The sequence below is a fragment of the Alosa alosa genome, chromosome 1, assembly GCF_017589495.1.
Source record: "Alosa alosa isolate M-15738 ecotype Scorff River chromosome 1, AALO_Geno_1.1, whole genome shotgun sequence".
Lineage (NCBI taxonomy): Eukaryota > Metazoa > Chordata > Actinopteri > Clupeiformes > Clupeidae > Alosa > Alosa alosa.
Genome location: NC_063189.1, coordinates 18,196,400 through 18,223,425, shown reverse-complemented (window position 1 = coordinate 18,223,425; position 27,026 = coordinate 18,196,400). Strand labels below are relative to the sequence as shown.

The following is a 27,026-nucleotide window of genomic DNA, read 5'->3' as shown; positions in this document are numbered from 1 at the left end:
CCAGGAAACGGCAGGCTCTGGGCCACACCTAGCCCTGGTCCACTGGACCCGTGTCAGACCAGGGCCAGAATCACGCCAGGTCATCCTGTGTCTGTGTGCGCACTCTAGAACTGACCACTGTCACAGAGGTCACCAATGGAAGCAGCAGGTGAGGTGTGTTGCCAGGGCGGCGTAGATGTACTGCTCCCCCTGCTCTAACACCACTCGTAGAGAAGATTTAATCTGGGCTTTTGAACAAGGCACTGTGGAAAATGACCAGAGCATTAAACATTGAAAAGATATCATTCAAGATATACTGTAGCATCAATGGGGAGAGAGACAGAGACAGAGAGGTGGAATTGTGGTGAAATGAAGGTTGGGGAGGGGCAGAGAGACAGAGGAAGAGAGTTGAGAAAGAAAATGAGAGAGAGAGAAAGAAAGAGAGAGAGAGAAAGAAAGAGCCAAATCCAATACACCTATTCTAAGGTCAACACCTAACAAATAAGATTAGAGATGGAGACCCACCAGCAGTGATTTTAGCATGAACTCTGTGTGCCGCCATGCTTAGTTAACTAAACTTATCACTATGACACACACACACACACACACACACACACACACACACACACACACACACACACACACACACACACACACACAAAACCAAATAGTGATCTAAAGAGACTTACAATTATACACCTATACGCTCACTAACACACTCAGTCATGATCTACAAAAAAAGCACTGGCAATTGATAGTGTTTTTGTGCCCACTGAGTGACACACACAGGAACTGACACATCTTCCGAATAACCACCAAGTCGACGGAAATCAGCTCCACAGCTGAGCATCAGAAGTGACAACCTCAGCAGAGAGGTCCTACCTTAAGCAACTGGGTCAGACAAAAACATTTTAAGTAAAACTAAATGTCTATTTTGCTCTTAGACAAAGTTCAGCATATACACTTTTATAAGCAGAACTTTGTTAATATAGTGAACAATGTCTGCTCAGAATCTGCTGCTCAGATCTGAGCAGCAGATTCTGAGCAGATTCTGAGCATTCTGATGAAACATTCTGCATTCTGAGCAGAGCTGCTCATCTGCTGCTCTACTGCTCAGAATCATGACATGAGCTTAGCTAAACGGCCACTATGTTATGTGAGAAGGAAGCAATGGTGCTTTCTGCATTTAGTTTAACATTTTAATATAAAACCAGTAGCAGAGACAATTGAACAGCACCTAAATGCACACAAGCCCAGTTTACAACAAATATCGCAACAAGCACAACAGGCTAAAGTTTCCTTATCAAGACAATGTAATAAATCATCCAAAAGAAATGTGTTAAGTTTAAAAAAAATCTAAACCAACTTATCAATCTGTTATAAACAAGAGAGCTCATTACACCCTCAGGTACATTAAACAAACAGATACCAAATGCACCAACTCCACCAAGTCAAGGAGGTCAAGGTGTTTTGTAAAAAGGATATGCAAACAGCAACACATTTATGCCTTTAGATCAGTGCAATGCATATTATTGACCCCTTCCGGTATTAGGGACTAAGTCTGTCATTAGAACTAATACACATGCATTTTAGTTATTATTGTTATTAATATGACTTATTATTGCCATTTTCATTCTAAATACTTATAACATCTCATCTATATCTAAAAATAAGATTTATATCAATTGATTTGATAACTGGTTGTTCTTCTCATGTGATAAACTCTTCACCTTTTCCCTGTCTCTGCCTTTGTAATGGTGGCCCTGAACTAAACTGATCTCACAGAAAGTAAGGAGGAGAAAACCTCATCATGCGTTCAGTTGTGGCAGTCACAGGTGGAACAATCGATTGTGATTGGTCAAGGTGTCCACGGTTATCACAGCTGTCTGTGGTGACCCAGACAGCCTCCTCGTCCACCTCAGTCCAGCACGGAGGATGGGGGAAGACGCACGCAGCAGTTGGGCCGTCGCATGTTCTGAAACATGGACCTGAAGACGTTGGTCTTTCTCCGCTTGCCCTTCTTGCCGGCGGGGGGCTCGGCCGAGATGGACTTGCGGATGCTGGTCTGAGTGATGATCTTTTTCTCGTGCTCCTTGATCTTGCACTGCAGGTGGCTCTGGATGGCGAAGCCCAGGGACTCGGGGTCCACCGAGGCGCCGTACACCTCCCACGTCATGCCCTGGTCGTCCCACAACACATCATGGATCGATTTCTTCAGCTTGGCGTCGTCCTCATCTTCGGCCTCCCGGTCTGGCTCCAGTTTCGGCTCAGCTGGGGTCTTTGCGGCGGTGGTCGTGCCAGTGGCGACGGCCGCGCCACTTTTCCGTTTCTCCTTGGCAGTGGAGCTTGACACAGATGCGGCAACGGCTACACCAGCAGCAGTAGATCGCTTGCCCTCTGTCTTGGCTGCACTTGTGGACGGCTGTAGTGACTCCGACTGTGGTTTGTCAGCGGGAGGCTTGGCAGACTGCACTGGCACTGGCTCCACCGCAGCCGTGGCACAATGTGCGGAGGCTGCTTTCTCCTTGCCCAGGCCCTTCTGGTCAGCGAGGCCCTTGCTCGGTGCTGCTGTGGTGGTGGCCGCCTCTGTTGTGTGGCCGGGAGGACGGCAGCCGGCCTGAGGGGAGCTCTGGCCACACGGCTCTATGCTGATCTGATAAACAGGCTGGAGGGGCGGGAGTGCCTTCTGGGCATTGCATGCAGAGGGCCCTGGCTCCTTGTGTTTGGCCTCTAGTCTGGCTTCCTGCTGCTGGGCAGCCTCTGCGTGGATCGCCCCTGACTGTGGAGCTTGGGTGGAGGAGATCGGAGCGGGCGCCGTGGCAGAGGCCGTGTGAGTTTGAGTGGAGAGCAGCGTGTGTTTGCCCGTGTCTTCCACTTGGTACACCATGGTCAGGCTCTCAGCCTCCTCTGCCTGGGGGCTCGTGGCCATCTTGGGGTGGGCCTGAGGGAAGAGGCTGGGACTGGTGGACACCGACTGGTTGCGGACATTAGCCACCGCCTGCACCTCCGCATCCTGCCGCTGCTTGGCCAGGGCAGGGTTGGCGTCTGGGGTGGTGGTCATCGTGGAGGCCTCACAGTACAGTTTGCAGTGGCTGGGCCTCTGTTCATCAGATGCGTCTCCCTGCGTCTGAGGGGCCTCGTCAGTCACCTCTGCGTGACTCTGTGTCTGACTCGGTGGGTTGTGAGGAGTGGTTGTATTCTCAGCTGATAGACCAGGCGAGTGGGCAACACAGGGCTTGTGGGAGCTCTCCTGCGGCATTGAATCCACCTGTGTCACCACCGGACTGCTCTCTGTTTTCAGAGTCGCATCTGCAGTCTTGTCAGCTGTTGCAGCATTGGTAGAGCCTGCCGTCTCTTTTCTGTGGTTCGGTTGTAGTTCATCAGCCTGTGCTGGGCCCGTTTGGGTTCGGGGGCTGTTGGGCGTCTGCATGGTCTCCGGGGCCTTCATCTTAGGGTCTGGCAGGGGTGGAGTTGAGTGTCCAGTGTTGCTGTTAGTGGTAGTAGTAGTTGGCACTGATGACACTGTAACACCACTACAATCCTTCGAGGGCAGAAACTGTAACAGAGGGGGCTTTGTGCTAGAGACTGTATTGTCTGTCTTGTCATGTCGGGGATGTTTGGTCTCACTGGCCGAAGTGTTCTCAAGTTCACCTGTCAGTGCTGGTTTCTGATGCGGAACTGCCTCTTTGGCCGCTGTGTTGGGAGACCCTCCAGAGGTGGATGATCTGTGGTTCTGTTCTCGGGCTGCGGTGCGCTCTCCTTCCCCCTCCCTGGGAGCCAACGCTTTGTCTTGGCAGTCGTTTGTCTGCTTGTCACCCTTTGATGATGTAAGCGATGTGACTGCAGATGACAGGCCAGGGCTGCCGCAATCGGCCGTGATGGCGGGAGCTAACGAGGAGGGAGCAGGAGAGGAGAGCGGGGAGGCTGCCGGGACTCTTATGTTGGCGTTGCTATCCATGCAGCCCTCCGGACTGCAGAGCTCTCTCGTGCCAGTGCCCGTTTGCTTCCCGTCCCTAGTCAGCCCGTCGGGCTTCCCGTGCACACCGTTGGTGGACAGGGTGGGACTGGCAGGCCTTGCACTGGTTGCCTCGTTCGAGGTTTGGGTGTGTGGAGCGGTCGCTATGTTGGGGGTCTTCAGCAGCTCTGTAGCCTGAAGGGCTTTGGGCTCCAGGGTTGGAATGGGGCAGGCGTGTGATAAGTTGAGATTAAGCTGTGGGTCCCAGTTAGCGTTGGACTCTTTATTTCCTAAAGCGTCCACTGGGGCAAGCTGAGGGACCATTTGGACAGTGACAGTCCTTTTGGGGGTAGGGATTGTGTCCATTTTTGAAAATCTTTTTAAAGTTAATCACAGATAGAAAAATATCCAAAGTGGAGGTGTTTCACCAATGAGCCCAATGGTTCCTACAAAGAAAAGAGATAACAGTTTTAGCTTTGATCTTGTGGAGGGGATTTTTTTTTAAATCATTTATAATAAATACAAAATATGAGCATATTATGTAATCCAATAATTTAACATATCATGTTCCCCATTATTTGGAAATTACGCAATATTTGATAACTCTTGAATCTGCAGTATAGTCAGACAGATGCAGTATAATGTCTTCCTTTTCAGAAGCTAAACTGTTGACTTTTCCACTTCAACCACATCTGAAATGTTTCGTATGTAACATCACAATAAATGTAGGACAGGGTTGGTATTTCAATTCTGCTACAAACTCAGCCATTTAGACTTAAACATGATGAGAAAGGACAGATGAAGAAATGCAGCTACAAGGAAGAACAGTCACAGGCACACTTAAGGTCATTTGTCAAACTCAACTCGAATGGTCATGACCAGACAGGTGAATGAGAGTGAAAAATGAAGAGGCGGCTCCAAAATGACTCCAACTCAAAGAATAGAAAACAGAAATTACAACAAACTGAAGAGACAGGGCATAACTCTCTCTCTCTCTCTCTCTCTCTCTCTCTCTCTCTCTGTTTCACACACATACATACACACACTACACACACTCCTGTGGTGATAGCAGAGGTGAAATCATCATTGCTCTTCTTCTACCTATAATAAGCTATCACTCTTCCATTCAACAGAATTACATTCAGTATCATATTCCTTCTGTATGGGTTTATTGATCTGCTGTTTGCTTGCTATTGTTTCCCCCCTCTCGTATCCCTGAAACAGGCACAGTTCAAATCACCATTGCCACAAGCACAGCTATTTTAACACTGATGAGCAAGGGTTACTTCCTGATTTAAGAGCAGTTTCCCCAGCAACCCTGCTAGTCATAGCAATCATTAGGAAAATAAAAAAACAGTTATCTGCAGTCCTTACATATGTGGCTGAGTCCTCATATACCTTATCAATTGTATATTACACTCAAGGATTCTACACTGTCGGAAATAAATGGCAGACCTAATATTAACATTGCAGAACAAAATGTATTTATATTAAAACATAAACCTTAACCTTAACCTCATATACAGTGTTTTGAAGTGGATAGCAGGAATTTCCTTTTTTCTCTACTCATGAAGAGCTGTTGAAAGAGACATTGACATTGTTTCAACAATCATCGATCTCTGCAAGGGTTTGCACGTAAGTATGTACAGCTCTCTCACTCTCTCTCTCTCCCCTCCCTCCCTCTCTTCAGTTTAAGTTACTTACACAAAAATTTGTGTATCATTATCCTCCGATATTCAAATCAGACTACTACTATGATTTGGAGGACTTTATCGGAGAGTTACTTTTTAAGGTTTGAAAGCATTTGGGCTGTAAACAGGTTACATGTATAAATGTTATACAGGCTTGTGTTATATATTTGGTCATAGCAAAACTGATGCAAAAAGGCAGCCTTTTTATCACATCATTTGTCAAGATTTCTCTAAGAAAGGAAATCATAGCTTCTTGGTGAAAGGGATTGTAACTTAAGACCTTGTATTACCATTTCTTTTTATGGTGGTTCTAACAGCTAGCAGCATTGACAATACAACATGCTGAAGTCTTTGAAGTCACTGGGCGTCCCATGTCTGAGAAAATGATCTGACTCACATCCTGTTGTATGTACCCAGTTCATTTCAGCTGACATATAGTGTACCGAACTCTCACACACATGCACATGCACATATTCATTGACACATACACACACACACATACACAATCCATGTATAGGCCTACTCAGCTTTACCTCTAATCATCCATCACACTCTCAGAACAATATGGGAGGGAAAGAGAAGTCTCCCACATACTGTTCACACTAACATAAGCACATTTTCATTTAACACATTTTCCTCCGAGCGCATACACCAATCGTCTCGCTTTTGTCTGCCACTAATGAGAACGCTTGTGATCTTACAGGAAAGGGTCAACTGCGTGAAGCGGATGGTTGACTGCACACCATCTGAATTCTCCCCTCAGGGAAGTCATCAATACACTTATGAATCATCCACATGAATCAGTATACCTGCTACTGTAAGCAAGTGCACACAACATCCCTCCATCCAACTTCAGAGAGAGAGCTTCTCACTACAGTCAGAGAGAAGATCATAGGAAGAGGCTGAGTGTCTGGGATAACCCAAACATTATCTGTGTGGGCCACCCAGTGACTAAAACCAGCATGCTGCAGCTAAAATATCAGTTCATTCATTCTGTTTAAAGAGAGAGGTGATTTGACGGCGAGCAGGTCTGGAGATCTGTACACACTTATGACCTTGGCTGTTGAGTAAGCTCATGTCTATAGGGAGACACACAGTAGGTGCTGAGCACAGAACCTATAGATACCATGCAGCATATGAAGAATACGCTCTGTACCTTATAGCCTAAGTTGCTGGGCTGTAAATCTCCCTTACTCATACATTGCTTTGGATATAATCAGCTCACATTATAGCCTAAAATATCAAATGTAAATACTCTGACTATATTCATTCAGTGCATGTAGATTTTCGTGATATATTAGCTATATAGTTTTAAACTACAGTGGACCTCAATTCCTACATGGCCAATGGCAATTCTAACAATTCAAGTAGGTCATTGTTGAAAATATTTGCGTGGTATGTGTTTTGCATGTAGAAGTAGACTAATATCGAGGGTCATTACCACAACAACTGTGTCTATCAGAAGGAGTGTCTGACCCCTCGTGCCAGCCAATTGGTGCAATGGAGCCCACAGTCATAACAGCCTCATCAGTTCCTTTATTGATTGAAATAAAATACACATCCTAGGCGAACCATTATTACCAATTGGTATGGTGATTAATTGATCATTTTTGCGCGTCTCTTCAATAGACGTCATTCAGGATGTAATTACTATTAATGGTGAAAGGAAAATGACCTATGCAATATAAGCACAGGAATTGCACCAAATAGATATAGAACTACATTTGTAAACGACTAAACTCCACAGATAATAAGGAATCTAACAATATGATTAAATCATTTAATATTCCACTTATGGAAAACTAAATGGCAAGGCAAATCGAAATGAGTGTAGCCTAACGTGAATTCGAAGGTTACTTTGCTAAATTACTCTAGCGTATACATTACAATAGCCTAATAGTTTTTGTAATCACATAAATCTATTTATGTGCCTAAATAGGCTGAAAACACACAATGCAGCATAGTGATATTGAGACTGCTAAAACAAATTATACAAAATCCATAACTTAGACCCATGTATTGCACAGCTCAACGCATCTTACTTCACGTTTGAATTCCAGGACCTGTCATCTAAGGCACCGTATTTGACCTTGCGGACGAATTCCACACATAACCCACATTTAAGATGCATTCGAGTTGTCAGCGTTAAGACATAAAATAGCTTACCTGGTGCGTATTTGTCTCCGTCTCATATCATTTTCGTTTTGATTAGTCTACTGCGCTATTTACGCGCACATCTCCCCACCAGGGCACTCGACTGAATATCAATGAAAGAAATTCAGGCTAACGTCAGGGATACAAAACCACGCCTTCAGAGCAAACCAGAATGTGTGCCTTATCAGAAGGGAGATATAGCTTAATAATTAGGTCAAACCGTTATTTTTTTCCCCTGACGGTACTCTGTGAGACTTTACATCCAGGTATCTTTCCATGATTGGGTCGAGTCGAATATAGCCTGTGGGATTCTCAGTTAGTCATGTCCAATGTGATCATATCAAACTCAGTCTTCGCCTCGAAAAAGCAATAGCGTGCTGGAAATCGCTCTCTCACCTCTGCGCTCACTCGGTCTCTCGGGTCCAAGCACTGCATTGCCATTTGCTATCCATCCTGTACCACATAGAGCAGAGTACTGGCGTGGAAGTTTTACATAAAATATATGGGGACCATATTTATTTTAAGAAAAAAATGTATGTTGAAAATGTCCATATTTACAGTTAAAACAATATTAAAATGTTCATCAACTGGAAATGTAACAAACTTGCTTGGACAAAGAACCATTTATCTTGCCCCCATGCACAGTGAGGAGGAGATAGGCAAAAAAAATCAATAAGAATCACTGATGGAGAGTTACAGAAAACATATTTGGGGTATGTCAGCTAAAAGCCTTTCCTGTCATTTAATTGTCAAATAATTTACTAAATTATGGAATTCTGGAATCGTGGTCTATTGCCTATTCCCCATACCTAATGAAAATTATGGCGAAGGTCTGTGATAGGTTGTTGTAGACCTGTTATATTCTTAAGACCCTGGGAACCTTATTATAAGGTATCATGAACTCAAGAAAACCCTGAGCAACCTGCCAAGACACTTAAAGTGTGTCTTGATTGGATCATTTAGCAGGTCAATGAACCAAAACACATCAAAACAAAAATGGTTTACTGAACACAAAATCAAGCTTCTCCCATTGCCATCTCAGTCCCCTGATCTAAACTCCATAGAAACAGTGGGGTGAGTCAAGGAGAATGCACAAGTGAGGACCCAGGAATCTGGACGATCTGGAGAGATTTTGTACAGAAGAATAGTCTCAAATCCATTGCTTTGTATTCTCCAACTTTAAGTGATGTCATAGGAGAAGATTGCGAGCTGTTTATTGGCAAAGGGAGACCCAATAATTGTGGCACTTCAAAGTCAAAGTCAAAGTCAAAGTCAGCTTTATTGTCAATTTCTTCACATGTTCCAGACATACAAAGAGATCGAAATTACGTTTCTCACTATCCCACGGTGAAGACAAGACATATTTTACCAATTTAGGTCAATTTAGGCACTTGTCTTTTTATAAAAAAAAAAAAAAAAAAAACTTGTTTTGCTTTGTTTCTCAGAATAAATTTGCTCTCTTTCAAGACTAAATGTTTCCTCACTGTTTTCATTCTGACACCATAATTGCCAAAAGTTGATTTTTGTTATACCTCTTTTTACTCAACTTTACCTGCCAATAATTGCGGAGGGCACTGTAGCCTAGCGACCTCTAGCCTTGGGGATAATGGAATAGTTTTGCAGTCAGGCCCGGCACCAACTTTATCTGTCAGGTGGACCACAAGATTTTCTGGAGGATCTGGGGCTGGGGGACATTTTGATTTTGCAATGCAAATGCATGCATATACAATTCAATCCAAAGAACTTTATTTTGTGTTAGGAACTTGACGTGTGAAAAGCATCAGTGCATATCCAGTTCACCTGACATCATATACAGTGCCCACACAGCATACACATACAACATAGGCCTACCACACACATAGGCCTATATAGTACACATCACACCACATTGAGTGTGGTGACATATAACATACCACATAAGCAATAAGTAATTAAAAGAGTGTTTTGATAAAAAAAAAAAATCAAATTTAAATACCATAAAAGTCTGATGGGTGTGCACAAAGCTTGACATGGCTTGTCCTGAAGGTGAGTGATCTGAACCTATCTGTGCTGAAGGTAGGAGACAGTTCAGTCTGTTGGAAGCAGCTAACTATACCCAAAAATTCTACTGGGACACAGTCCAATCTAATGATAATAATAACAATCTGCTACCAAAGAGACAACAACATCTAGTTAAAAAACAAATTATTTACTGGGCACAGCAGTTCAATACCGCGGGGCAAGTACACCAGTAGTGTCTAGTGAAGCTCCTGGTTGGAAGATTCTACATTGCGTAGCCAACTAGAAGCTAGTTGTTAAAAATGCTTATTAGGCCTATATTGCGGGTTTTCCCATTTTGACGAGGCATTGTCACTCTTCAACAAACTAAGTCTACACACCCTTTACAGTAATTTATTCAAGTTTCGGCCGGTGTAGCTTTGTATTTCACACATGTCCGGTATAATTTTATGAGTAGCCTATCTGCAAACGGGCCTGCTAATGCCTGGCTTTTTCAACCTATTTCTAACGCAACTGCGCTCTCTTTCGATGGGCAATGGGATTTTTGAACTATGTAGCTGCTCATCTAGGGGTAGTGCTAGCATTTTTTGCGCATGTCATTTAGGCCACTTTGGTTTCCGGGAGCTCTGTTGCACGTCCACGATTGAACGGTGTATTCTGCATCACTTCATTCTACTTTCAAGAGTGCACTGCAATTTGTGATTTCAGTGATAATTAAGAGATTGTCTATTAGAATTGTGTACTCTTACCGATCCATTTTTAAGAGGGTAATCTTCTAGGATCGCCTACTCCTGTAAGTTGCTGGGGGGAAAACCAGCTTTTGACAACCTGTTGTTGCTACATTATTGCTATGCTAGCCAGCTAACATTAGGCTATCACAGCAGCAGGTAGTATCTACGTTAACGTAGTAAGCCAAGCTAGTTAGCAAGCCAAGCTCTTCTTCTCTATGCTATTTCGTGTTTCTGCCAGTTTATGTTTATAAAACGTTTATTTTATTTTAAGCGTTTCTTTCCTTGTCTATTAAAAGACGCAACATTTTGGGTAACATAACATTAGCCCGACTGCTGACGTGTAACGTTATTGTAAAGGTTAACGTTGGCTAGTTAAAATACCAGCATTTTTGAAGCGCTGAATTGAAATGAGCTGTCTTGTTGAAACAGCTGGTCGTAAATATAAACTCGCTAGTTGGGCAGTAAAACTCTTCATAAATTAATTTAGAAAAAAAAAAAACAACGTGTCATATAGCTACCACTCAGCTACATATGCCTATTTATTTTATTGCTGCAAAGATATATCATTTAATAACTTCTTATAATCAAGTCTTGCTATCGCTAGCATGTGAACCAATGTTATCATCTAATATTAGCTAGTGTTAGCAGGTTAATAGATGGCTAGATATTAAGTCAACAAAACAAGGTATTGGTATTCATTCATTCATCCATTCATTTATTCATTCCGTTATCATTGACCAGCAAAGTTGATTTGAAAGCTAGCTTAGGGTACGATGCATGCTTTATTACATTTATGTTGTGGCTCTATTGTATTTTACTTGTAACATAATGGTCACTTGGCATTGGTATCATAGCTGTCTAATGTTAGTTGACACACTTGTTCATTAACATGAAAGATTAACGTAGGATCGACATGTTTGCAGTATCGTGGTTGGCCCTTTTTCAGTTATGTCGATAAACACTGTGATTGAAGAGGCTGCTCCCATCAACTTGTGAGCTGTAATACCACTGCAAGACCTCGCAGTAGCCATATCTGGATGTGAGTTGTAGGGTAAAGTGAGGGCACTTTGAAAACCATGAACGAGACCGAAATGTTCCAAATGTGTCCTAATTGTGTAAGTTTGTTATTGTTGTAAAAGCAGCGCAACAAGTGATTTAATTGTAACCTTTATGGTTTTGTTTGTGTCTTTGTATGTATTTTTATATCCATTAGACAATGTTGGGGTGTATCTTTCAGTACCTATACACATCCTTCCTGCGATTTTTGTTGAAGTGGGTTCTACGGCAACTTACTGGGAAGTGTGAGCTCCAGAGGATATGTATGGGCTACAAGCCAGGAGCAAAAAGGACTGCAAGGGCAGGTGAGGACACTATCGCCACAATGTTTTTCCCACCATTCTCTCTCCCCTCCATCTGTATTTCTTGGTGAATCTTACAATTTCAACTTCCCTTGTTCCCTTATGCCTGTAGAGTATTCCCTGGAGTCTTCAAAGAGCAAGGTAAGGAATAGCACCACTGTTCATCAGTGTGAATTTAGAGTACACAAAGTCCAAATGAAGTTTGTAGCAGACTGCTGGGTCAGTGCTTTGATCATTATGTATGTGTTGTTAGCTTTCTGGGCCATTTATCGGTTTTTAACCAGATGATGTGTTTATGTAGTCAGTCATTTCACAATCATTTTGGAAGATGACCTTTGTATTGTGGTGAAGGGTTACTTCAGTGGCTTAAAGAATATTGATCTTAGTAGATCTTAGGAGATTTCAGAGTCTCAGTTCATTGTGTAACAATATTCAGTCCATTGTGGAAGTGAATGGTTCTCTCTGTGCCAATGTAATTTGAGTGTAAGCTTCGATTTAGTTCTTCTGTGCTGTTTGCTAGGTATTGAAGGCATCAGTGAATGCAGAAGAAGACACTGTGGAAGACTATGTGGAGAAAATAATGAAGGAAAAAAACATCAAAGAGCAGAAAGATCCCACGTATGTTAATTTTATTTCTTTGGATTACTGCCATCATGCTAATCTTCATAAAATACTATTTACAACAAGAAAATAGGAGATGATAACCTATTTCAGTGTCATTTAACCTGGTCATTGAACTGTGGCTTCATATATGTCTTTTAAAGGTTTAAGAAGAATCTGAACTCACTTTTGTGCCAAATAAGTGGGTACAATAATCTTTATCGATCTGTGGAACAGCTAAGGAAAGAAGTATTTGACTGTGAAAAGGAAGAGCATGAGAAAATGCTTTTAAAGGTAATGCTGAATTTTAACATGACGACTATATCATCAACACATCACCTCTCCAGTCTTGAGGAGAGTCAAATATTTATATGATAGATTTAATAGTAAGTGATGGTAGTTGGTAGATGGTAGCTTTTATGTATTTCAGAATGATACACAATAAAAAATGTGTTACAGTGGTCTGGAGATGCCACAGTCATCTGGATAGCTAGTTGACGCTAGGCATTCATTAGCACTATGTGGAAGTGTCCTCCTGTGATAAAAACCCAAATTCAGTTGCATGGTGCCCTTTTCGTTTCAGGTCTTTTAGTGATGAAGTGAACATTGTAGTTTTGTGAGGGGGATGTAGGCTTGCGATGTTGAAAGTATGGCTGTGGAGCTGTTGAGTAAGTGAGCATGTGACTGTACATCTGTCTCTGTCCAGCTCTGGGATCTCCTGATGCCTTCCACAAAACTGGAGTCCAGAATCACTAAGCAGTGGGGGGACATTGGTTTCCAAGGTGATGATCCCAAGACGGACTTCCGCGGAATGGGAATGCTAGGCCTGACAAATCTTGTGTAAGCATGGACTGCTAGATTTCACTTCTGCGTTTGAGTGTGCATGAACACACTTAAGTCCTTTTTTGTGAGATTGTTCAATCTGTCCACTCTTTGAATTTTATATCCAAGTGTGTGTTGTGACCGCTTTCACTGAAGTGTCTTGTCTGTTATCAATTTCAGGTTTTTCAGTGAGAACTACACTGAAGCAGCACGGCAAGTCCTCTCACATGCCAACCATCCCAAATTGGGGTAAGTATCACTTTTCTCAAGCCATGTGCTTTGTTTTCAGTCCTGAACCATTGGCTCCTCAGTGTGAGGCATTGATATCTGTGCTGATGGAGAGCCTTGTCATTTGTTCTGTTCTTTTCTTGCCGAACAGGTACTCGTACGCTATAGTGGGGATCAACTTGACAGAGATGGCCTACAGCCTGCTGAAGAGTGGTGCGCTCAAACTTCACTTCTATAACAGCGTCGAAGACCGGGCCCAGATGAAGCACTTTCACCTGCTCTACTGTGAGTAAACAGACAACCGACTACTTCAGTTTTATAGACAAGCAGCCTGCAGTGCACATGTAAGATGTCTTATTAGGAAAGGATTAGCCGTTTGTGTGTGTGTGTGTGTATGAATGAATGACCAAATATATATGAATTTGTCCAAGCTGTAAATGGTTAACAACGTGGCTCTGGCAAAGCTATAAGCATATCCAGCCAATCAGCATGGTGCTTCTGGAGTGGGAACAGGAGCAGGGTTCTAAATGAACACCCGCCAAATGCGGGTTAAAATTCATTTTGGCGGGTGTTAATAAAAACTTACTAGCCAATTTGGCCGGTGATGCATGAAGCATTACATGCATGATACATAAGGCTCTGTTCTCAGTCATTTATCCCACTGGTAGTACTTCCTACATTTCCCATGAACACTGTGCCGTAATGCTGCGTGATGACGTTTCATACGCCCATTGGCTGCGCGGAGTTTGCAGTGAAACCAGCGCGAGAGACCATAGAAATAAACGGTGCGTCTGCTTGAAAAAACACAAGGAAGAAGAATGAACGGAGCCAGAGCAGGGAGCATAGACAAAGAGAAGGGAGTTAGCTAGTAAAGTAAAGTAACAAGTAGGGCTGTCAAAATGAATGCGTTAATCGCAGCGATTCATTTTGAAATACATAACGTGTTACAAAATATTAATGCAATTAACGCATTGTGTTTAGCCTACCTATTTCCTTTGTGGGGGGCTGATGTCATGTAACCACAAGATCGTTTATTTTATTGTCTATGGAGTTAGCTCAGTGGTCCCCAAACTTTTTCTTCTGAGGGCCAGCTCACTATGCCTGGCTCTAAGAGAGGGCCAGAGACTCGGAGTATATCAACCACAAATAGCTTAGTGCTGTGAACAACAGCAGTCTACCTTAGTCGAATATTCCATTACATTTAATCATCACTGCAATTTAATACCATTGCTAGCTGTGTTTTATGTTGCCACCATGCCATATTAGTGTAAAATGTAGCTCAAATGAAATAATACTAATAAAAAGACTCTGTTTCTTTGCATACATAGCTCAAGTTGTGAACAAGCAATATCCTACAAATAATTTAAAGTTATCAAACTATGAGAGATTTATGAAGTGCTGGCAAACACATCTGAAATGACCACCATTCTAACTTTCACTCCCCTGATGAGAACTTTGAACTCTGTATGAACATTAGAACGTGTGAATAAAAAATATAAATAATTATCCCAGAAAGTCCCAGAAATATGACTTGAATAGAAGTTAGTTATTAACAAATAATTGATAAACTTTTAGAATACTCTGAGCACTGATGCAGTCAGCATAGGCCTCTTGCATTGTTTGCAGGTAGGCCTACATTTCATTCCGTTTTCGATGGCAAACGTGAAACAGCGCCAAAACAACCAACAGTGGACAAAAAGAGTATTACATGTGTACTGTTAAGACTCGCCATAGAGAATGAACGGGGAAATTACGGAGGTTATAGTTTGACGATGTCGTACTCCCGTGCGGGCCAGATGCTATATACCACGGACATGTTTTGGGGGGCCACCCAAAGTGAGTTGGCGGGCCGTAGTTTGGGGACCACTGAGTTAGCTGAAGATGGAGAGGAACATGAGGAGCTTTTAAGCAAAAAGTTTCAGTTTAAAAAAGCTGCCTGATCAGTGCTGCTGCTACAACCACACACATCACACACTATGCATAGGGCACCAAGAGACAGAGGAGGTACCAACATTTAGCCAATAAATAGTAGTTTTACTGCAAACTGTTTTTCACTCTTGTTAGAGAAAGTTTACAATGTCAACATGCACCAACAGCATGTTACATAAAGACGATACTTTTCGGGTCCTTTCCATTAAGATCCACTTATACGTATGCTACTCCATTTAATTGAGAATATGCGTCTGAGCACACACGAGAGGGAGAGAAAACGAGTCGCAGGTTCCAGCTGGCTTGTCATTATTGATGATAATTGATATCTCTTTTTAATATAAGAAACTTATAAAATGAAATCATGAAGGCAAAAAAATTGGCTAGTAATAATTCTGATTGGCTGGTAACTTTAGAAAGTTCCCGATTCCCACCCCATCTCTATCTCCCACTTACTTCCTGTCACTCTTCACTGTCCTGTCCAAATAAAGGCAAAAAAGCCCCAAAAATATACTTTAAAAAGTTAATTTAGAACCCCGGACAGGAAGGGTGTAATTTGATGGGCTGTTGAACACAAGTGTCAACAACCTTTCGTGAAACTGAAACAAAATTGCGGGCTGAACCTTTACAGCAAAGTACCACAGCAAGCATACACAGTGAACTTGCTGACTCATTTAAAGCCTCAGTTTTGCATTAGGCTTGTATAAGTTACTGTATGTGAAAGACTAAAATGTCCTTTGTCTCTAAAATGTCTCTTGCCAGGTTACTTAGCGTACGAGTTCAACAAGTTCTGGATTCTGGAGGAGCCTGAGAGCATCATGGAGTTCAACTTGTATCGAGAGAAATTTCACGAGAAGGTCAAGAAACTCCTCCTGGACCCTGATGTGACTCTAATCTTGAAAGGGGATTCTAAAAACTGAACTCTGCACAAAACAGTGAATCGCCTCCAATACTTACTACTTCTTTGTGCCCAGATAGAATGTCCCCCAAGAACTAAAGAGAACAAATATTCCCCTTTTTAGCTACACACAACAGCATAATTTTATTTTTTGTTTACAGCATCCTAGCGATGCTCTACGGGAATTCCTTCCAACATGTTCCTAATGAACATTCCAGTTCTTTATTTGAAAGGCTTGACGTTTGTAGTTGTAGGTTAAACCTCTTTGTTGTGAAGGAGTCTAAGAGACGTCAGCTCGCACACTTGCCTATTTTTAAAAAGTTATTTTTCTCCTAGGATAGTTGTTGAGACTAGCTAGACTTTAAGATTGGGCTTAATGCTTGTGTGAGGTGTTTTCACATATTTATTCAGTGCTGCCTCCTTGACTGTTTGTAAAAGTACATCATCTCAGGAAATCTAGTATTTATGTCCAGAGAAGGAGATCAAACCTGTACAAAAATATGACAACCATGTGTTTTATCCTGACTCAATTGTGCTGTTGTGACAGGCAATTAAATGTTATTTTGCATGTTTTAATGCGTTCTTCCATCGGTACTAACATTCTCATCAGGTCCTTACATTTCAACAAGCACACTTCTATAGTCGTTTCATCCTTTGAGTCGATGAAATAAGTATAAATAAATCAAACAAAAGTGATCATGGCACCGCTTCGAACATTTGAGTACAGATGGCACGGTTTGTGCCTGACTGATTTTGTGAGCATAGTAAGTTAACTGTTTGATTATGATGTAACAGCTATGTTTAATTTATATCTAAAGTGTTCATGATTTGAAAAATAACACTAATTTGTAATTTTTTTACAGTCCTGCTCAAGTTGTTTATACTGTCAATAATGTGCTTCATGGTAAATAAATTTAATTCCAGACAAAGTGTCTGATGTTTCTAACAGAGGAAGTGTGTGTGTATGTGTGTGTGGTTAAATAAAAGAAATACAACAAATGTAAGATATTATGTGGCATGTTACTTTTAATAAATAGAAGTTTCCTTTTTATGAATGTGTAGCTGGCTCCATTTGGCTTTGAGCCGTACATCAGTATGTGTGAGGTGGTGTTTGTGCATTCGGCAGGTCAGGCAGCATGTTCTCTTAGAGGATATTACTGTATCTCTAGACCTCCTCAAGGGTCTTTACAAATAAATACAAGTGTCCTAGTGACCAGGGTGCGAACTCTTCATCGCCCTCTTGTGCGTATGCTGAGGACATTTCCTTTAGCACTGACAGCACCATTGGTTAGAGAAATTAAACATTTTGTATAAATTAGTGTCATTATCAATAATATGTATAAAAAATATTTTCACCGTAATTTCAAAAGTAAACATTTTACGGTTTACATACAAGCTACATATTAGCAAATTTCAAAATGCAAGGGCATTGGGTAAATACCAAGGCAACAAAGGGAGAATTTGGGAAGATGAGGGAACAGACATCAGCATTAACACTGACAGTAGGTGTCCAGAAGGGGGCAGTCTTTCTCTTTGATTCCATGCAGTTCCGACACAAGCAACTCAGTGAATTGGATCATGGTCCTCTCAGAGCAAACTCACTCAGTCTATAAATTGGGGTAGGGGGAAAGTGGAGGTGGGATCGAAGTGGACTTTTTGAAGGTTCCTTCCTACGTAGTAGCCTCCAGTTTCTTCTTGGAGACCATCATAAGCCTCTTGAGCTGCTCGAACGACACAAACATCACAACGTTCCATGAGCCCAGCCTCAGGAAAGAGGGAACGAACCTGAGGTGACAGAGATATGTCATTAAGAGGTTGGTGTAGAGAGGAAGGTGAAGACTTAAGTACAGCTCTCAAGAACAGACAGAAGGGCTACATATGCATAAGCAGAAATTGTTAAGAGGTGGGTAAGTTTTCAGGTACAGGATTTTAAGATCCTTGTATGCTTCAAAATTGTGCTTTTGAATTATTTTGAATAAATGTGTGTGTGTGTATGCTTTGGATGCCCACCCTTTGTAGAAGGCTGTGGGCCCTTCTTTGGTCATCATGGTCCAGGCACAGTTGATGGCGCTTTTGTACTGGCCAGGGGGAGAGTTCATGTAGCGCGTCTTCACCACGTCCACAGGGGAGGCGATCACTGTGGTGATGAAGCCAGCTCCAAAAGCAGACACAAAGTGGCAAGGCAGGTTGTCTGTGAGGAAGAGGGGAAGGGAAGGTCACATACTGAACGCAAGTTTGTCTATGTGTAAAGTGTATGTCTATGTGTAAAGTTTAAAGCCAAATTAAATATCTTTTAAGTGACAACCTGTCATTTCCTTGGTAAACTAAAAATCCCCTTAACGGTCTTATGAGTGGATACTTTTATCCTGAACTGGCTATCCTAATTAATTTATACTTTTACCCCAAATTGCCAATTTCTACAACCTCAATCAAAGAGCTGACATGCATTAGATGATGATTCACCAGATTGCCATTTTCTCTGTACCTATATCTCAGTCCTGTTACATCACATATGTCCAATAGAAGACAGGGCATACTGTATTTTTGCCTTCAGTTCAAACTCTATTACATTGTTATCTCCGCCAGAGTCATAAAAAGCCTAAAGATAAAACTTGCTCTGCACACTTTAGTGTCTGTTAAGCCTTTTGTTATCTACTTAAAAGACAACGCAGGGGTTCTATTTCACTCTGTTGAAAACTCTGTTTCTCTGCTTCTCTTTAAGTGTCTGACATGTCATGATTATGATCTGATAGCGCCAGTCATATGTGGATTGCCTCAGAGGGTAAAGCTAGACAACGCAGTGTTCTCACTTGTGTCCTTACCTGACAGGAGCTGCCGCGTGAGAATGGCTTCTTTGATGAGGTCGTAAGACACCAGTTCAGTGCAGTTCACCAGGGCATTCCTGGTGATGTTGGGTAGCGTTCCTTGGATCAAAGAAAGATTTCGGTTTGAACAATATATGAAAATAATGGTCATATTAAATTTGAGATATTTGGCTGTTAATCAGCAGTAAGACTGAGAGACTGTATGATGATGGAACACACAAAATCCTTTTACATCTCAATATGAGGTTTAAGTCTGCAAATTTATGTGAAGTTTCACCAAGTACTATACAGTTATACAAGGTATTTGTTAAATCTACCTATTGCATCAAGTTTAAACATTGATTGTAAATCGACTGAATTGAGTCATGATGCAGTTTACATTTGATTGATAGTATTGCAAGCACACACTCCAACGGGTTGTTCTGTTCCATGTTCTAGGACACTGAAACACTCCCTCACCTTTCCACAGTCCTCTCAGTCCTTCGAGCTGGAAGATTTGGCGGTAGGCCTGCATGGTGCCATTATAGCGTCGGGCCACACCCTGCAGGTTCTGCTGGGCCTGGAAGCGGACCTTCACCACGTCTGTGGGCTGGGCACAGGACACGGCCATGGCCCCCGTGGTGCAACCAGCCAGGATACGAATGCCAATATTGGCGTCTGGTGTTGGAGGGGTCACGGGAGGGGACAGCGAGATGGAGGTAGGAAGAGAAACAAAAAAGTGAGATAAAAAAATGGTGTGTGGATGGATGAAAGAAGACACAAATTGAGAGAGAGGCAATTAGGGTAATTCTCACTGTCTTTGCCGCCTGTGTAGAAGGTTTTGACGTTGTCGTAAAGGCCGATCCTGATGGAGGCGAAGGCCATCTGCCGCTGCAGCCCTGCCACCAGGCCGTTGTAGAGTGATCGGGGCCCCTCGGTCCGAATCATGGTGGTGATGGTCCCAAACACCCCCCTGTAGCGGATGCCTGATGCTGCCGCCTTCTCCCCTTGGATCTAGAGGACAGAGAAGCAACGTTTCACTCCACACAGCACATCAAGAGGTGGAGTTCCTCTTACGCAAACAACATCAGCAATGATATTTCAAAGACAAACAATGTCCAAAGACAAACAAATCTGAAGGAGATAAACAAAAGGAGAAGAAAGGAAACAGGGTGAGAGGTGAGAAGGACGGAAAATAAACAGAGGAGAAAGATTTGACTGAGGGAAACAGAGAGTGGGGTGGTGACGGAGAGTGAATGGGCATCCGCAGGCTAAATCAGAGCTTCTGTGTCCTGATTAGGAGTGAGAGGTGTTGTGCGGGAGGTCAGGTACCTGTAGCCGCACTTTGGCGGTGTCCAGCGGGAATGTCACCAGGTCAGCAATGCAGGCGGCTGTGCCAGCGCTCAGAACCTTCACACCAAGAGGAGGGGGCACGTCGGAGGGCTTCAGTCCCACCATTCTGACAGCCGGCTAACACACACACACACACACACACACACACACACACACACACACACACACACACACACACACACACACACACGCACACACATCCAGTTAAATTCAGATAATTATTGTGTGAGGGAACATTTCATTGCAGAGCATGTGGAAAGCAAAATCTAGAAGAGCTCAAAGGCATGCATTCATATCAAAATATAGATAGCTGCCACAAGATTGATCTGCAAAAGCTCTTATTAAACATGAGATAAAGGACATGACACAGCGCACTGAAGCTTTGTTATCTGGAAATAAATCTAGTCTTACTAGATTGCTGTGTTGTGTACTGTTCTTGGTAGGATGCTGATATGGTGCAATTAAATGGTATACAATTTTACTGTTATCTGTAGTTGCAGAGGAGAAGAAGGAAATAGAGTGGGGATAGGTGCACAGAGGACTAGAGTAAAGTGAAACATGTTAAAAGGATCTCTCTATTTCATTTCAACTCTTCATCTTTATACAGCAGGTGCTCTTGTGCCAGATTTCACTGTACCCTTGACTGGTCAAGGTGCAATGCAGAAATAAATGTTTGCAAATGATTGCAAAACCATGTGGAGGATGGAATTAATTGAACATTTGTGTATCCAAACCTGTTTCTTAAAGACCCTTCATTAAAATGTTGCTTAATTAATTGCATAAAATAATACATTATTGGTACTTACATTATTAATCCACTGCGAGTCCTGAGATTGTTTTGGGAAATGCGGTGGGATGGCACAGGACTGGAATTTAGCCACTTGAAGCCTGCCTGGATAGTAGAGGAAGAATGCACATTTTTCTTTTCTTTATATATCATTACCAGCTGACGTTTTTTTTCTATCTTTTATGACACCCAGTTTGAGAGGCGTTTCTCTGGGGGAGATCAGCAGCGAATCAAAGTCCATACACTGACTGAGAGGCAATGTCCACCTCCTTCTGTCCAAACCTCACACTCAGATAAACAAGTTAGTAGAAGCCACTGCTACTGCTCTTTAAGGCCATAGGAATCAGGCGAACATCAATCTGTAAGGCTGTAATTCACTACAGAATGACGTTTGCATTTGGGGACATCTGATGATGTTTAACATCCTGACAAGTTATGCTGGAGTATAAGGTGTATGCTATTAATAGCCTTGGTTGAGACACACACAGACGCTAAGGAGCTCAATTCTAAGCCTGAACCAAAGGGCCAGGGCCTGTCAAGGCCCTCAACCAATACATATAAATGCTTTCCGATTGGGGACATGGGATTGGCTTTGAAAGGTGACAGCTATAGGACTGATGTCTTGTATTCATTTGAATTAATTATTTGCATGTGTAAATGTTTATGGATTGACGGCCAAGGACCAAAGAGTCAGTTTTCACTCTAACTGACTGTAGAAACAGCAGGGTTGTTTGTTATTGAGAAACAGTGACCAAGACTTCACTGACAACTCAAAGGTCATCCCAGCATCCGTCTGCAGATTCAGCTTTTCTTTAATGTTTTTGTCTCACTATTTGTTGCTGTAGGGAGAGACTGCTAGAAGGATGGCAACGTTAACAACACATGTTGTCATGGTGGTCCCTTGTTTTCGGACATTGTGGTTTGTCTCAGCATTTCTCAGGTCTGGCTGATTGGCTGCTATTGACCTCTCAGTCAACGACGTCGCAGGCTGAGATGGGGCCAGAGGCGCAGTATGGTGCAGTGAGGAGGAGTGCTCCTGACGTCAATGTCAAAAGTTCACAGTGGGCCGCTGATAACAGATTTGGCTCATAGTCTGTTTTGGCATTTCCCTTTCCAAAGGGATAACAGCAGTGGAGGGAATACCAAGTATAGAAGAGGATAAAAAAGTGCACAAGAGCCTAGACAAGACTGTTCAAGTGCTTGCTAAAACACATTTTAGGCATAACCTGCCCAGTGCAACTCAGTCCGGGACTATTTAGCTAGTCAGTAACTTTATTATTCAAAATGACCAACATTCTGTATAAGTGTACAAGATGTTACAGTATATATCTCATACACAATCGCAAGGAATGCTTGAAAGACAGACATGTAGTAGCAAGCAGTTCCTGAACATTCAGCTTAACACGCACAAGAAAACAAGTAAGGACGAAGTTGATTTAGTTTCCGCAAATATCAAGTATGTAATATACAAGTTTGGTGATGGGGAAACCTGAAGACCTGCACCCACAGCACACTAGGCTTCATGGGTGCATGGTACTTGTGTCTGGTTCCTCTATGATTAACCCAAAGCCAAGAGTGAACCATTAAGCTCTGTATGCAACTACAGTTATCAATGTTGGTACATTCATGGAGGGTGAGATTACATTCTTGGTGAGTCACTCATACACTCATACACAATCATGCATTCTCTCTCTCTGTCTTTCTCCCCATCTCTCTCTCTCTCTCAAACTTTTTTACCATCAACTGTGAAGCTTATAATTAGAAGAAGATTTAAGGGATTAGTAAATGACAAAAGCCCTGAAGTATGCAGTATTTGTGGAACATTATAAGTAATGGCTTTTCACTGATTATTTAACCATGACACTTGCACACTTTACACTTGCACACTTTGCAACTTGTTGTTGTCCTGTTGTCCTGAAAACACTTCTGAACACACTTCTGCTGCTCTTACATAACTTGCACCACTATGCCACTTGCATACTTAGGTCAAACAGAACTACCTCAGCCATTTATTGGCCTGACTTTTGCATTATTATATTGACTGTCTACGGTATGCACAATTGCACAATTTCAACCAAATTTTGCTGCTCTTATTTCTTCATTGTATGTGCCTTCTTATTTACTTTTTATATTGTTTACTTGAATATGATGTTTGTCTGTGGACCTAATTGGTTAAAATATGTCTTGTCTCCACCGTGGGATAGTGGGAAACGTAATTTCGATCTCTTTGTATGTCTTGACATGTGAAGAAATTGACAATAAAGCAGACTTTGACTGACTTTGATGACTGATTGATAAGTGACTGTGTGTGCAGATTGGATGAATCGCTAACATTTTCATCTTTACAGCTGAACCAGCTTCACAAAAAACAACTCTTGAGTTTCATATCCAAACAATGATTCTCATCACCATCTTAGCTGTAAATCTTCCCTTCCTTGTACTATTGAAGGAGTCTCCGGAGAAGATAATGTTGCTGAACTATGGAGACAGTATAGCTCCCTCTTTAACTGTTTAAAACATGATCCATATGTGGAGGACTCTGCTATCAGTGATGAATCAATAAGTATACTGACACATGAGGTATTTGATGGCATATGGAAATTACCTAACAACAAAGCATGTGGTATGGACTCAATAACTGCAGAGCATCTGAAAAATGCCAGTCTCAGGCTTGCTCCCCTCCTAGCAATCAACTTTACTGGTTTGATGATCCATGGCATACTACCAGATTTAATCTATTCTGCTTGTCCCAGTTATCAAGGACAAAGCTGGAAAAGTTGGTTGCCTGGATAATTATAGACCTATAGCATTGGCCAGTATCTTATCCAAAGTAATGGAAAGAATCCTCCTTGACAGAGTGAGTGGGTATATCTCTTCCCTGGATAATCAGTTTGGATTCAAGCCAAAACATGGCACAGACATGTGTATTTATGCTCTTAAGGAAATTGTGAATTTGTATAAGGCTAAAAATTCTACTGTTCTAATGTGTTTTATTGATGCCTCTAAAGCGTTTGATCGAGTGAATCACAAACAGCTCTTTATCAAGCTAAAGCAAGGGGGAGTGCCTGGGTATATTGTGAGGGTTCTTGCCTATTAGTATGCCCACCAGCAGATGAACACATCAAATGGGGGGTTGCATTTTGCATATTTGCCCCCTTTAGAGTGTCCAATAGTGTCAGGCAGGAAGGAATTTTGTCCCCTGTCTTATTTCATTTATATATGGATGAACAGTCTAGGAGACTGAATAAACAGGATAAACAGGATAAATGGCTTAATTTCCCTGTGGTCAAACTAGCCAATAATTGTCTTGAGATCTGCAAAAAGATTAAATACCTTGGTCATTTTATTACAGATGATATGAATGATGATGATGACATATACAGACAGTGTTGTAAGTTATATGCACAGGCAAACACCATAGCACGTAAGTTTAGCTACTGTTCCAGTCAAGTTAAAGTGGCTCTGTTCAAAGCTTACTGCACACCACTCTATACTGCCCATCTGTGGTCTTCTTACAAAAAATCCAGCATGCAGAAGTTACAAGTTGCCTACAATGATGCAATGTGAATTTTACTCAAGAGGAGGGAGGAGGGAGTGCTAGTCAGATGTTTGTATCTGCAGGAGTAAGCACACTGAAAGCACTTTTAAGAAATTTGATGTTTAAGTTCATGCAACGTCTGGATGAGTCCACCAACAGTATCCCTCTCAAATCCATCTGAGCTGCTCCAGGTACACATCCAGTCTGAGAGTGCATTGGCTGAAATGTCTGTATGATTGTTGTATTTGTTTTTCTTCTTGTTTGTCTGTTTGTTTTGTTTTGTTTGTCTTTACTGTTCTGTCTTGCGTAGCTTTTGGACATGAGTCTGGCAAATAAACTGAATTGAATTGAATTAGCACTGATGCTGATAACACCTACTCTTACATAACATTTTAAATCTGAGAATGCGGCTATAATAATGATAAGATAAAGCAAAACTGAATTAGCTGGGAGCTACTAGCACTGATTAATTTGCTCTGTTCAAATAATTGTTTAGCTGCAGAGCACAAGGGTGAACAGACTGTATAGCCCAGTTTGGAGTCTCAACGTGAACTTTGATACTCGCATGTCTCGCTTTGTCAATCGCATTGAGAACACAGTGATGTGTTCTTCCACTCGATTAAAATGTGCTGTTGTGTAACAATTGCACAAAGACAGAGCAGACTGAAGTCTACATTGAAGACATCCACAAGACGTCCTCTCTGGTTGGTCGAGCATGATGAAATATGGTACTACATGTCTGTGATGTCATTGCACTAACTATGAGTGTGATTACCGACAAATAAGCCAGTGTATTTACACTGCCCCTGAGCAGCAGTGCTGTACAACTGTGGTTAGTGATTGGCAGTTCCCTTGTTCCCCTACAACAACTAGAAGTCCAATTGTGATTGGTTGATCTGTCTCACACCCCCATACGTCATATCAATGAAACCATTTTCAGGTGTCTAAGTGTGTGTGTTGCACATATGTGGGTGTGTAATGCCAAGAGAGGCACAGATTTGGTCAGTGGGTGGGGAAGATGTGGCAAAGGCTATATGACTGTGTCATGTACTATTTGTGGAAGGGGGCTGGAAGAGACTGCTTCCCTCACTCTTGCGATAACCACGCTCCCTAGAAATGCGTACATAATGAACATAAGCTGTGTCATTGGGACATGACAGACCTGAGGGGTATACTTACTATGAAACAAGATAAGTGGTCTGTTGAGCCTAAAGCTTGAGGCCCATTTCAATTTGACAGGCAGAAGCAAACATTTGTGGCTATTGCCTTGTTGGTGAGCAATTGCCAATTTTTACACTAAAAGCTAGGAATGTGCGCCTGTCAAATTTCAAATTTGAAAAAGCCTGTCAATTCAGACTTTATGCTCCACATACCAGTAAACACGCTTCATAGTTTACCCTAGGATATCATAGTACTGCTTTTAGCGCTTCTAGACCGGCTATTAAGTACCTGTTAAAGTTGTATTAACACAAACAATAGCACAGTTGCTACTGATAATAGGTATGCTAGCATTCTAACTGTCTACCATAAATTCCTGCCTATTATTGAGGTTTATACATTAATTTGGCTAAATTTCTTCAGCTACATGAGGTTAATACATACAGTAGGGTTGAGCAATACATTGGAATGTTTTTATTATACTTCTTTGTGATCAAAGCACGATCTGATTCTGATTCATCCTTGGGTTACTTGGCACTGCGGTTAATACATGGGTGCAGTCAATACATAGTTTTATGCAAATTAAAGATAAAACAGTCATGTGGTTGTCGATTTTTTTTGTTGACTTTTTTTGTGGGTTGGTCAGACCCAAACCACAGAACTGGACGATGCCAACATGCTTCAAAAACTGTTGCATACTGTCTCTGATTTTTTTAATCGTTACTTTATGATATACACTATTTATATTGTATTACTCAACCAGGTAATAAAAATCTTAAATCCACCAAATAGGTTGCAAACAATCTATCACACTCCTTCATTCAGATTGCTGTTATATGTGAGCATTTTGTTTATTGATAAAAGGAATTGAGAATTTTTGATGGTATGTTTAGAATTTTTGTTTTTAAAGGCTGCTGCCATCTTGTGGTCACCCCTCACATATACCTCAACCAGACTTCCATCAGTCAAATCATCAATTCCTTCTTTCCTTCATTCATTCTAATATTAGCCACCCATGTCCATACTGCCCATTGCAGCATACT

The 27,026-nt window shown here is 41.9% G+C and overlaps 3 protein-coding genes across 5 annotated transcripts; 1 reads left to right on the top strand and 2 right to left on the bottom strand.

Annotated features, from left to right (window-relative positions):
- Positions 1 to 1,164: 1,164 nt before the first annotated feature.
- Positions 1,165 to 8,164, bottom strand: gprin3b (GPRIN family member 3b). Its single transcript, XM_048228424.1, has 2 exons — positions 7,792 to 8,164; positions 1,165 to 4,380 (listed from the first exon to the last, which is right to left on the bottom strand). The coding sequence occupies exon 2, from the start codon at positions 4,298 to 4,300 to the stop codon at positions 1,898 to 1,900; it is 2,403 nt and encodes an 800-aa protein (XP_048084381.1). The 5' UTR covers positions 4,301 to 4,380; positions 7,792 to 8,164; the 3' UTR covers positions 1,165 to 1,897.
- A 2,206-nt stretch (positions 8,165 to 10,370) lies between these two features.
- On the top strand, positions 10,371 to 17,349 carry elmod2 (ELMO/CED-12 domain containing 2). Of its 3 annotated transcripts, none has more exons than XM_048256556.1 (9): positions 10,371 to 10,570; positions 11,722 to 11,869; positions 11,979 to 12,007; positions 12,387 to 12,484; positions 12,631 to 12,760; positions 13,173 to 13,306; positions 13,469 to 13,537; positions 13,668 to 13,801; positions 16,208 to 17,349. In XM_048256556.1, the coding sequence occupies exons 2-9, from the start codon at positions 11,725 to 11,727 to the stop codon at positions 16,363 to 16,365; spliced, it is 897 nt and encodes a 298-aa protein (XP_048112513.1). In that variant the 5' UTR covers positions 10,371 to 10,570; positions 11,722 to 11,724; the 3' UTR covers positions 16,366 to 17,349. The 3 variants fall into 3 exon arrangements, with proteins under 3 accessions (XP_048112513.1, XP_048112521.1, XP_048112506.1); XM_048256564.1 differs by lacking the exon at positions 10,371 to 10,570 and adding an exon at positions 11,416 to 11,547; XM_048256549.1 differs by lacking the exon at positions 10,371 to 10,570 and adding an exon at positions 11,605 to 11,623.
- ucp1 (uncoupling protein 1) lies at positions 17,345 to 21,413 on the bottom strand. Its single transcript, XM_048256578.1, has 7 exons — positions 21,307 to 21,413; positions 20,480 to 20,617; positions 19,963 to 20,161; positions 19,628 to 19,825; positions 19,166 to 19,267; positions 18,354 to 18,534; positions 17,345 to 18,128 (listed from the first exon to the last, which is right to left on the bottom strand). The coding sequence occupies exons 2-7, from the start codon at positions 20,603 to 20,605 to the stop codon at positions 18,014 to 18,016; spliced, it is 921 nt and encodes a 306-aa protein (XP_048112535.1). The 5' UTR covers positions 20,606 to 20,617; positions 21,307 to 21,413; the 3' UTR covers positions 17,345 to 18,013.
- Between the last annotated feature and the right edge of the window lie 5,613 nt (positions 21,414 to 27,026).